This window comes from Onychostoma macrolepis, chromosome 25 (assembly GCF_012432095.1).
Source record: "Onychostoma macrolepis isolate SWU-2019 chromosome 25, ASM1243209v1, whole genome shotgun sequence".
Taxonomy (NCBI): domain Eukaryota; kingdom Metazoa; phylum Chordata; class Actinopteri; order Cypriniformes; family Cyprinidae; genus Onychostoma; species Onychostoma macrolepis.
In genome coordinates this window covers 20,975,375-20,987,812 of record NC_081179.1, presented here as the reverse complement: position 1 = coordinate 20,987,812, position 12,438 = coordinate 20,975,375, and the positions used below count along the sequence as shown (strand labels likewise).

The 12,438-nt window shown below is 35.6% G+C and overlaps 1 protein-coding gene across 5 annotated transcripts in view; it reads left to right on the top strand.

Moving 5' to 3' along the window:
- LOC131534257 (bactericidal permeability-increasing protein-like) overlaps positions 1-10,924 on the top strand; it is a 56,152-nt gene extending 45,228 nt beyond the window's left edge. For 4 of the 5 annotated variants that reach the window (XM_058767037.1, XM_058767036.1, XM_058767035.1 and 1 more), the window contains 12 exons: positions 1,492-1,647; positions 8,001-8,064; positions 8,151-8,211; positions 8,318-8,400; positions 8,546-8,725; positions 9,018-9,077; positions 9,205-9,363; positions 10,139-10,206; positions 10,280-10,313; positions 10,416-10,476; positions 10,564-10,655; positions 10,789-10,924. In XM_058767037.1, the coding sequence (XP_058623020.1) occupies positions 1,492-1,647; positions 8,001-8,064; positions 8,151-8,211; positions 8,318-8,400; positions 8,546-8,725; positions 9,018-9,077; positions 9,205-9,363; positions 10,139-10,206; positions 10,280-10,313; positions 10,416-10,476; positions 10,564-10,655; positions 10,789-10,842 (1,072 nt within the window). In that variant the 3' untranslated portion in view covers positions 10,843-10,924. The remainder of the gene's footprint in view (positions 1-1,491; positions 1,648-8,000; positions 8,065-8,150; positions 8,212-8,317; positions 8,401-8,545; positions 8,726-9,017; positions 9,078-9,204; positions 9,364-10,138; positions 10,207-10,279; positions 10,314-10,415; positions 10,477-10,563; positions 10,656-10,788) is intronic. The other variant, XM_058767038.1, reaches the window with a different exon arrangement.
- The last annotated feature ends 1,514 nt before the right edge of the window (positions 10,925-12,438 follow it).

Here is a 12,438-nt window from a genome sequence, read left to right as displayed (position 1 = left end):
AGCTCCACTTATTAATAACCAGACTGACTTTATTTCTGTCAGACATCTACAGAAGATCTTATTGAGAATTAACTAAGGTTTAGATGTTGATTTATTTTCAATTGAAGTAACCATGTTAGAGATCAGTGTCTGCTTTAGTTGGGCTCTTGACCCTTGACTTCTGTGTTAGTTGTTTTTTTTTCTCTGGTTGTTGTAATCATGTGTTCCTTGAACATATTTGTTACAACTCAGAAATCAGAGCTTGGCAAGAGTAATATCAACTAAAATAATACATCATACACATTCTACTAATTGTGTAGATTTAAAAGGCAATGATTTAAATCTTATAGGCTACGATATGATACACGAATGAATGGAATAAGCACAGCGCCGTCACCAGTCAAACAGCCACATTGCCTACATTTTTGCTTCTTTATCTTTTGCTGGTTTGCGTGGCACACGCACATTTGTTTAGTGAAGTTCAAAAAAGACTCGTTTAAACAGTTCTGTGTAATGAATGATGGATTTCTATGGAGACTGGCCGTAGCTGTTGGGTAAGATGGCAGATAGCAACGGCAGCACATAATATCTGTGTTCTGGGCTGCGTTTCCCAAAAGCATCGTAAGCTTAAGTACATCGTAGACCCATTGAAACCAATGGAGCTACGGTCATCTTAAGCTTACGATGCTTTTGGGAAACGCAGCCCTGATTGGTCAGATCGCCTGTCAATCAAGCTCTTTGCGAACGGTCAGTTCTTCAGCTTTTAAGAACTGCCGGTTTCTCCGGGCGGAACTAATGTGCAAACGACAATCTCATTGGCTGGCACTCACCTATTATCATCCCTGTTTTGATTTCAGCAAATCAGTTCGAGTGAACGCACATAACCTGTTTATTATTCATGAACCCAGCAGCTCATTAATCCTTAGTGCGTTTTAGATTGTTATTAGTAGTAGAATTCATAGTAGTTTTGTTATTTTATCAGTATTATTTTTAGTTTTTTTTTCCTTTTCACTTTTTTTTTTTATAGAAACACTAAATGACAAATAATATCTTCGGTTAAAATGAAAACAAATTCTAAGTCAATCTACTGCAGTATTTCCTCTCTCAATCAGTAGAAAATGTGGTTAACACCCAGTCATGCATGAGGAAAAAAAATACCGTCATATATAGTGAGACCGGTATAATTTTGAAAAAAACTATGATATAAATTTTAGGTCATACTGCCAAGCACTATTAATTCAAGACTTTTATGATGCACCTCGGAAAAATACACAATGAGGACCTCAATGGTAGGTATGGCCATTGGAGCTAGCACTTATCTTTACATTGCAAAAGTGGTTTTCGTACATATTATGCCTTTACACAGAATCTGGTGGTAGTACAGTGCCTGTTCAGAGCAGCCTCAACACAGCTGTGGAAAGACACATATAGAGAGCTTAATACATGAAGGTAATTTGTTAAATGAGGCTTTTGGAGAGAAAATAATGCACTGATCTCCTTGCTACTCCACAGACAAGATGGTGGGACGTTTGATCTGATTACAAGTACAGTTTCCATAAGCGCTGCTGTTGCAGTCAAAAGTGATGAAACTGGCCACCCAACAATCAGCATAAATGAATGTACAGCCATAGTTGAGAGTTTCCGAGTCAAACTTCAAAGCAGATTCAGGTAACACTATTTTGCTCACCACTTCACAAATAGCAGCTGGCTAATAACTAGCAAATAAAGGATCAGTATGTTCAAAACCAATGGCTACACTTTATTTTAACGTGGAGTAGTTACAAATGTTACAAGCTAACTATGGTAATGGCAGAAAATGATGCATAGCTACTAGCCTTAAACCAAAGCATAACGTTAAACCTAGTAAGCACTTTCGTGGAGAGAGTCTTCTCTTCTTGGTCAAATATTACTCAAGTCGCAGAGTCACAGTTCCCTTTTGAAATGGTCTCTTACTTTGTGTGGAATCACGCTTGGGGGAAACTCGGCGTTTACTACAAAATGCCACGTCATGGAGGTGGCTCATGCAGGGCATTCCTGCATTCCTCTGACGAGCACTCTGAGCATGCCGCCTTTTTGGGCAAGCCCATGCAGAGGCTGTGCTCACAGTAACGTGCTGTTCTCATTACAAGAGTGCAGCGATCCTGAGTGCAGATCATCAAACAGATCAAGGAGACTGGATGTTCAGTCCTACTGGTGGCTCCACTCTGGCGAAACCATTCGTGGTTCCCTGACTTGATACAGCTGTCGTTGACAGCTCCTTGGTCAAGTCCGCTGAAGAAAGACATCTCTCTCAAGCGAGAACTTCCCTTTGGCATCCATCCCTGCCCTTCAGTCATGGATCTTGTCTGCTTAATTGCCTTGCACCCCTAGTAAGTAGTCTAGACTGTCTTGAGTGAGTGCTCCGGCCGGTGACCCGAGCCTCGCTGTTTAGCCTATGTTTCTTAGGGCCCTCATGGTGGTACCCTAGGGCTTACCTCGTAGAACAGCTTCTGTTCTGTGCATATATCATTTAGGTATATCGTTTCCCAAGTGTTATTCCACGCAACGTGAAAAACAGTTTCATTACTAATGCAATCTTGGTTCCTTGAGATAATGAGGACAAGCATCGCATGCCCTGCCATGTTGCTGCTTCTCAGTCGAAAGATTCTGATTAAATGGCATTCAGCACCAACTTAAACAGGCAGTCTATTTCATTTGAGACTTTAGAAAGTTTAGGGTTAGTGATATCTTTATCTTATTTACAAAAGATTTTTCAGTTTATTTAATTTTTTTGGTTTTTATTTCTTTACATAGCAATATTTGGCACTTAAACTGACAGTAATCAAAAAAGCCCATGGACAGGATATCATATTCGGTAAGGAAAACGCAAAAAACATCATGTTATTATCTGTCAGAAACGTTATCAACGCTATCAAAAAGCATTTAGGCCTAAGACTTGTGCACAGATCTGTAGAACAAGTAGGTTACAGAATGAAATGGAATATGCAAACACTAGCCATGAAGAAGTCTATGCTATTTCTTTCAGTATTGTAGTTACATTTTCACAAAATTACGCTAAAAACATACATTAGAGCACTAGACAAAGTTACCATATATATTGCAGTGGTTATTAATGAAAACTATAACAGTTGTTGCATGCATAATAAACAACTGATAAAATTATCCACCGCTATAGTAAAGTTTTGATTTTGATGCAATAAATATGGTATGATTTATCAATGTGCATCCCTTTAAAACAGAGAAAACATCTTTCACAAACATCTACATGTCTGTCTCTTTTAAAGTGTTTAGAATGAGTTTAGGGGTTATTATAGCGCATTTCTTAACCATACCCCAGACCTTACTAATTTTCAAAGCCTGGCTACGGGCATGTGCACAAGTGTTAACAACTCAGGCTTCAGTATTCGGGTTGAGTGTGATTCCACGCAACACTTGATCCCATTATCTCAGGGAGCCAAGGTTACATTAGTAATTATTACCAATAAATGTGTATCCGAGTTCTTTCCGAGGGTTTCATTTCATTTGTTTGCCACAATGAATTACCTTCTGGCTTCTTTTTAATGGTGGAATCCTGTCAGCTGGACCCTGGACCACAAAACCAGTCTTAACTCGCTGGGGTATATTTGTAGCAATAGCCAAAAATACACTGTATGGGTCAAAATTATAGATTTTTCTTCAATCATTAGTATATTAAGTAAAGATCATATTCAATGAAGATATTTTGTAAATTTACTACTGTAAAAATACTGTAACATTTTTGATTAGTAATATGCATTAAGAACTTCATTTGGACCATTTTAAAGGCGATTTTCTCAATATTTTGATTTTTTTTTTGCACCCTCAGATTCCAGATTTTCAAATAGTTGTATCTCTGCCAAATATTATCCAATCCTAACAAATCATACATCAATGGAAAGCTTATATATTCAGCTTTCAGGTGATGTATAAATCTCAATTTCGAAAAATTTACACTTAAGACTGGTTTTGTGGTCCAGGGTCACATTTATTCCAATCTTTCAAGAATGTGCACATTGCAAAATAGAATAGTTTGATTAATACTTGTACCCTTTAGTCATTGATGAATGTTTTTTTTACGAAATACCAGATGAGGAAGCAGATGAACAGTATAAACTGTGGATTTATTGCAGCGTTGAAATATGGACAGACAGGGAATGGTAAATAGTAATGAGGCAGGATAAAGTAGATAACTGAGTCCATTAATATGGTGAAGGAGATTGTGGTGGATGACAGGGAGCCAGAGAAGCACACACCTCGGCAGCTTAGGTCACAGAATGTTTGTAATCATGAAGGGATACAGACTGAAGATGCAGAAGTTACTTGGAAGATACACAAGAGATTCGGGAGAACAGGTAAAGGGTCCTTTTCTCAAATGAGACCAGACAAAGTGGGTATCCAATGTACCTGTGTGATGATGAGGTGATTATTGATGACAGGTGCAACAGATCAATACTTTGGTGACAGTGTGTGTTGTGATTGGATGATGGTGGAGCCTGGCGAGTCCTTGACATTATACAGTATTACAAATATGCAACTTTCAAGGTTTTTTACAGCATACACTGTAAAAAATTGTGCCGTTAAATAACAGTAATGTACTGGCAGCAGAGTTGCCAGTAATGTACCCTTAATTTACAGCCCTCTACCGTTAATTTACAGCTTTTCATTTTTACAGCATGTTACTGTTATACTACCATGGAAATGAACTCTGCTCCAATTGGTTCAAACAGTTCGAGTTTAAAATATTAGTATTCATATGGCATTAATAATGTGAACTTATATCATTTGAGTCCACTGAGAAGATATATTTCTTAGTATAAAACTGCAAACACTTTAAATAACTAAAAACATGTCTTAAACTCAAATTGCTTCAGTTCATCATCAGCTACAGCACATATGCTGGAGCACGTAACAAAAAGATCATCGCTGCTTAAGCAACTCTTCAGTTACTGTCTTTAAATAAAGCAGCAGAACATCAGTGTTTGTGGCTCATCATTGACTGACGCACAGGCTCTACTCTCCAGCACAACGGTGACCCACAAAACTACATTAAACTAACAGATCTCTCTTGTACAAAAACACATTAATACAGTTCAGATTAATATTTTCTCTCCTTATCAGTTCATGACTTTGCATTACTGTTTTCTGTGGACCTTCACTAATATTTCAGTAAAAATAACTTTTTTAGTTTGGTTAATCTGACTGTTACGTTTTACAGTAAACTGCTGTTTTTCTTTGAATTAACGGTAATCTACTGGCAGCACGGTTGCCAGTAAGTAACTGTTTTTCTACAGTTTGTTGCCGTAAATTAATTACAGTTCATTGCTGTTAAATTACATTTCATGCTGTTTTTTTCTCTTCTTACATCTTTAACCCTTTAAAGTCCACGACAAAATCCTCAGTTTTAAATGAACACTTGTAATGTGTGCACACTACAGAGTGTTAGAGTAACAATGAATCAGTGAAGTTAATGAGATAATTCTGTGATTAAGTGATGATTGTGCATTAGTGATGAACAGCTGCTGTTAACAAGCAGAATCACTGAAGAAAGAGAAACACAAGAACTACAACTGACTTTAGACACAGCTTAGATGAAATCAACTGAAATAAAGAAGACATTAAATCTCTCAATATCTGATTAAACAACTCCTAAAACAGCATTACTTCACACATTACTAACCAGACTGATGCTATTTCTGTCAGAAGTTCACAGAAATGCAAGTTATTTTTAAACTACCAGGATGGCGATCAGTGTTAGCTTTAGTTGGGCTCTTGAACCTTGACTTTTTAACATTAACTTTTCTTTGGCTGTTGTAAACATGTGTTTTAAAGCACATGTGTTATGGCAAAAAGAACCAGAACAAAATCTGTAATGTTGTTAGTTGTGTTTTGTTAATGACATAACTATCATTACACGTTATATTCACAGATTTTTTTTTTCTTTCCAGTGTCTTCTGTTACAAAGTTGATGATGTAATAACAGTCTGCTCATTATTTTGCTCCAGTTTGTTAGATTGTTAAAAACATTACTGACAATTAAAAAAAAAAAAGAAAGCTACAGAGTGCTATGAAACACACACCTCAAGAATCAGCGTATGAATCTCAACAGTGGTGACAACCAACCAAAATAAATAAACAGATCAGCTCTGAACATCACAAAACCCGCTACTAAAACTCAACACAAAAACAAAAGCAATAATAAAAGCAAATAGAAAGAATTAGAGAAAATAAGAGGACAATTCAGTGGCATAATTTATTCATGTCGCAATGCATGCTGGGAGTCATGGGTAAGTTTTGTACTGTGCTGGTACCCAGCATGCATTGCAGCATGAAGATTTTGACTCGCCATTGTTGAGATTCATATGCTGATTCTTGATGTCTGTATGTGTCTTAATTATGCTGTAGTGCTGAAGGTTTTGTGCATAAAATGTTTTACAATTTTTCATAATAGATTGCTTTGTAGCATCAAAGCACATATCAGAACATGAAACTAGTTAAAAAAAAGCTGTACCACTTCTTTTTAAAATAAGGTCAGAGAAGCAGGCCACTTCATGATGAGTACAACCCAAAAACATTTACTTACAACAGTTTTTTTTTTTTTTGGGGTGTTTTGTTGCTATAACGTATGTTTTTTACTAACACAATTATAACAACCAAAAAAAAAATCTAACATTAAAAAGTCAAGGGTCAAGAGCCCAACTAAAGTAAACGCTGATCGCCATAATGGTGAGGTCACACAAAATATTTTCAATAAAGTATCTAAATGTCTATTAATTCTCAAGTAATTTTATAAATATGTGGCAGAAATAAAGTCGAACTGCAATGCTGTTTGTGGAGTTGTTTAATCATCCTCTGCTGTTTTATTTCAGTTGATTTCATCTAAGGCTGTGGCTGAAGTCAGTTGTAGTTTAATTTTTCTCTTTTCTCCAGTGATTCTGCTTGTTCACAGCAGCTGTTCATCATTGGCTGAAATCAGTCATTAGTGTTCATTCTCTCTGTCAGGTGGACTATATTAGTAAACTCATGTAGGGAATAGTGAATGAGGGTGTAGGGTGTGATTTGAAACACAGCCTCTGAGTGTCGACTCTGAGCGCTGTTACTTCACATGACTGCAGAAGGATACTTTCTCGAAAACAACAAATATTACCCAGAATTCATTATTTTTTTACGGAATTTTACTGTTTTAATGAAAAAACAGGATGTTACTGTCAGAATATGGCCGTTTTTTTACAGCATTTTTTTACAGTGTAGTCACATAGGCCATGGTGCCTACAAAATGTGCCTGGTTTCTGTAATACTAGGCTACTCTGCAAATATCTATATGTTAAATAAAAAAACTAGATAATAATTAATATTACTCAGTACTTATTTGTTTAATTACACTGTAACAACACCACTAAAATAAAGTGTATCCAAAATAATATATATATGTTGGGTATTACGTTCTCCATATAAATGTTGGGTCCCACTTTATATTAGGTGGCCTTAACTACTATGTACTTACATTTAAATTAATCATTTGGTACAATACACTTATTGTGTACATACATGTTCTTACCTTGTACTTATGTAATTACATAAAGGTATTATTAACATTATATGTAATTAATTTCTGTAATTACATTTATAATTACACTGTTGACCCATCCCTTACACCTAAACCCACCCTTAAACTTACCCAGACCACCAAACCTTTCCCCAACCTTACCCATATCCCACCTCAATAGCAGCAGAAGTGTTTTGCATTACAATATGAACACAATAAGTACATTGTACTTATTTTTGATGTAAGTACATAGTAATTAAGGCCACCTAATATAAAGTGTGACCAAATGTTGTTACATAACATTTAAAAAGAGGTCAAACTGAGTTAAACATTAAGAGATAAATCCTAAAATGTTCTGGTTTGTATCCCCAGAGAGTATTTATTAGTAATACCTTACAGCTAATTACTGTGTTCCAAAGAACTAAGATTTTAGTTTTGTTGCACTTTGATTTCTGTACAGTTGGCTTCTAGAGAAAATGTCTGCCTTGATTAATCTCTTTGGGCGAGGCAAAATTGCAGAACAGGTAAGACATCTGCTGATAATTCACTGTTTACAACTGAAACCAAATACCAGGGATTAATCATAAGTTAATACAATTTGCTGTTTCAGATCTGCAAATCGTTAAAAACCGCCATTGCTGAATATAACAACAAGCTGGCAACACTGAATGGTACTATGATTAACGAATGATTGCAATGAGTATGAAGATTCTTTCATGACAGCATTCATGACATCCAAAATCATATGTTCTTTTTGTTGTGACCCTTAAATTATAGCCAACATAAGTGAATATGCTGGAATTGACTACTCGCTGAGGTCTGCTGTCACCTCTAAAACCAGCATTGAGTTCGGTTTAAAGGTAAAATTTAAACATATTTAGTTATAGTTAAATCTAAAGCACAAAGCAGAAATTGACACATCATATTAATCTAAAACACATTGTAAATTCTTTTCAAAATGTACAGTTTTTACAGCTGAATTTGGATGTTTGTCTCAATTTTTAGGGCGTGTTCTATAACATTCAACAGCGCAAAGAGCCCCCCTCCCCTCCCACAGCTCTCCTACCATTGGCTTCCCAGAACACCGAAATGTACTGCATTGCGATATCTGCCTTCACCATCAACTCCGCATTCTTGGTGTTCCACGACGCTGGGTTCTTCAACATCAACATCACTGATGACATGGTGAGCTTCAAATGACACAAGCTGTCAGTTCTTAAGATTTGCAAGTATAGTCACTTTATTTAACGATTGTGTAAAGAAGTGGCTGATCTGTTTTTGTTGCATGAATTACAGTTTAAATTACAAATGTAAATGGGTGTATTTGTACTGTATGTTTATATGAAGCCACCATAAGACTTGCACAATTATCATCATTTTACTGTGTGTTGTTCATCATTTTATCTTCTGTTTTCCATCTTTTACTCATTCATAAGTTAACAGACACAAACAGTAACAGTTTTTTTTTTAAATATAGGTGCCTTCTGTTTCTTCAATTCTTCTCAGCACCACAACATTTGGAGCATTCATTCCTCAAGTTTGAATCGTTTGCCATTTTTTTTCCAAATAATTCCACACAGAACACAAAATATAAATTTAACAATGAAGATGACTAAGAGTATCTTTGTATGAAACCAATTGCAAAAACTTTTTTTTTTTCTCAGATTTCTCAAACATACCCTGATCTGAAGTTGGAGCTGGAGGTAAAGTCAGTGAAGGAACCTGCCATTAAATTTGAACCCAACAATGTGATTGTTCAGCTCTTCAGTACGGTGACAGCTGTCCAATCTAACACAACGACTCAACTCTTCGTCCTCAATATGGTGAGTCACTGAGGAGGGACAGTTGAGGCTTGATTCAGCTGAGGTGTATGTATACACAGTTGAGGTCATAAGTTTGCACACCCCATTTACTCAAACCCACTGTAATATTTTTTCTTCTTTTCTTTTTTTTCTTTTTTTTTCAAAGGTCATTTGCATTTACAGTATGTAGCACTGCAAAGGTACATTACAGTAGGGCTGCACGATTAATCGCATGCATTTGTCATGCATGTCTCATCAGTAAAGCCGGTTCTGTGATTAGTAGTAAATGTCCATCACCTGTTTTCAAATGGAGCGGCATTTACTACACAGAGCCGTAGTTCACTGACAAGCTACACAATATCGCATTCATTTTCGATTATGAATGCAATATTGCGTAGCTTGTCAGTCATTTTGTAAAATTTAGACAAATCATTGTGAAATGTTTTCATCTTATTAATATAGTGTGTTGTTCTATTGAGCATCAATGAATGTTTGCACCCAATGAATGTTTGTAATAATCACATATAATTCCCTCAATTGTTGTATGTGTCAAAGCTGAATCTGAAAATCATACAGTATATAGCCACTGTTGGTAAGAATTAATTTTATAATTAACAGTGAGCAGCTTCACTGCAACGAGACAAACAAGAGTCACTGATCATTAAGTAACACACAATACTAAGAACCAAGGGTATGCAAACTTTTGTAGACTAATTTGTATAAATTCAGTTATTACTGGCTTGTGGAATATATTTAAATAACTATTGTAACTTTTACATCTCCCTTCAACCAACAGAAAGCCATTGCCAGTGTTCAAGTGTCTGTGAATAAGGATATGCTGGTATTAGATTTAACCCTTGAGAAGTGAGTATATGTGTAGCGTGATAATGATCTCAAAAGGAAATTATTAATACTAACTGTATATTCTCTTGAACAGAATTGATGTGAGTATGAACCGCACAAGATTTAAGGTATATAAAAAAAGAGAAGTCATTATTAAAAGTGTGTTTATAAATAAATACTAATAAATAAATAAAATCAAGTCTCATCAGAACAATGATTCTAATCAACAGTTCACAAAACACGATTTCCTAACAGTGGTCATAACAGACATTGTGTTTCCCATTATTAAAGGTAAAAGTTTTTTTGGTGTAATGAATGATTATTTAGTTTTAGAACATGGGCATGATATTTATTCATAAACTCATCAACCTTTCTCAGCTCACTTAGAGAAAGGTTTTCCACTTCCTGGTTTACTTGGATCCACCATTGGGAAGGTTCACTTTGTAAACCCTCAAGTTGAGGTTCTTAAAGTAAGCTTACATTTCCACGATTGTGATATTTAAAAACAATACTGTCAATATAGCATTTTATGATATACGAGTGGCTTATACCATTTAAAGAGACCCTGTAATCATATGTATTTTTAAATTGTTTCTTGCACAGGATTACGTGTTGATTGGAACAGATATTCAGTTCACAGAAAACACATCATCTTAGGACCACTAAGGGAAAATATGTTTGTAAAGGTGATTTAAAGAGAACTCAAATGCATTTGCCTCTTCAAAAATCATGGTTTGCATAAATAAATACATGGGGCAATATTTCCCCAATAACTGCATTCATTTGTTTCTTATTGTTTATAAATTTATTTCTGTATGCAAACAGTTACGGAATACGGTTATTAGTCTGTCTTAGTGTCTGTTGTCTATTTTGGAGACTTTCCTGCCAAGTCTACTCTCACACAGGTCTATCATACTCTTCAGTCAATCAGATGCCAGCTTGCCATTCAACCAATCATAACGCTCTCGATCTGAGAGTGCACCAGGGACTCAAAGAGAACGGATTTTGTTCACTTTTTGTGCAATATGACGTTCTCTTGCACCCAACATTTTGGCAAGGGGCATAAATGACAAGGTGACCAAACCTTGTGACTTGGTCAAAATAAAGGTGACTTGACTTGACTTGACCAAACAAAAATGTTGCTGACTAGAAAAATGACCAACATATATTTAGACATGAATTCTTTTGACGAAATACATTAGGAAGGATAATCGCACCAGGGTAACAGGTGCATTATAGCTACGATTAGCATCAAACTACACAAGGCGATTTATGATATTAATACTATACTTCTGCTCATAACTCACTTTAAACCACCATTAACTTCCAATTATGATTTAATATAGATTTTTGGTCATATGTTATTGAAATATGCTACTTGTAGCCTTTCATATGCAGTTAATCCCTACATCAGAGATGGACCACTTTGATAGTGACGAGGGCCAGCATTTTTTCTCCTTTATACCAAAGGTCCAATGTACACAGTAAAACCCCCAGTGTTAAATCAACACTCCTGTGTATATATAATCCACACTCAGAGTGTTAAAAATAACACTGAAGCAGTGTTAAAGTTAATGAGATAATTAGTTTAGTAATTGAGTGATGATTGAACATTAATGATGAACACCTGCTGTTAACAAACTGAACCATTGAAAGAAAGAGAAAGAAGAACAGAGAAAAAGAGACGAGACGAGCAGAAATACAAGAACTACAACTGACTTCAGCCACAGCCTTAGAAGATAAAAGAAGACATTAAATCTCTGAAGATCGCAGCAGAGGATGATTAAACAACTCCACAAACAGCATCACCAACTTCACACATTAACCAGACTGACTTTAGATGTTGATGTTTTAGTTTTGTTTGAATTACCATTATCGAGGTCAGTGGTTGCTTTAGTTGGGCTCTTGACCCTTGACTTAAAACATTATAATTTTTTTGGCTGCCGTAGCTGTGTGTTTGTTCAGACATGTTATGGCAAAAAAGGAAAAAAGCCAAGTGAAAATGAGCTCTGGGCTGGTCATGTTTCAATAAAGATGTAATCAGCGTATAGTGACTTGAGTAACTGATGTAATTTGGAGTATAGTCACTGGTAGATTGATTAGTTAATTTTGTTATTGAGCTTATGATATACATAGTTTAACATGTGAGAGTTTTAATATTAATCTGAAAGATTTTTGAAACTTATCTTGCACTGAAAGTTTTGCTTATCTTCATCAAACAAACTTCAAGAATCAGCATATGAATCTCAACAA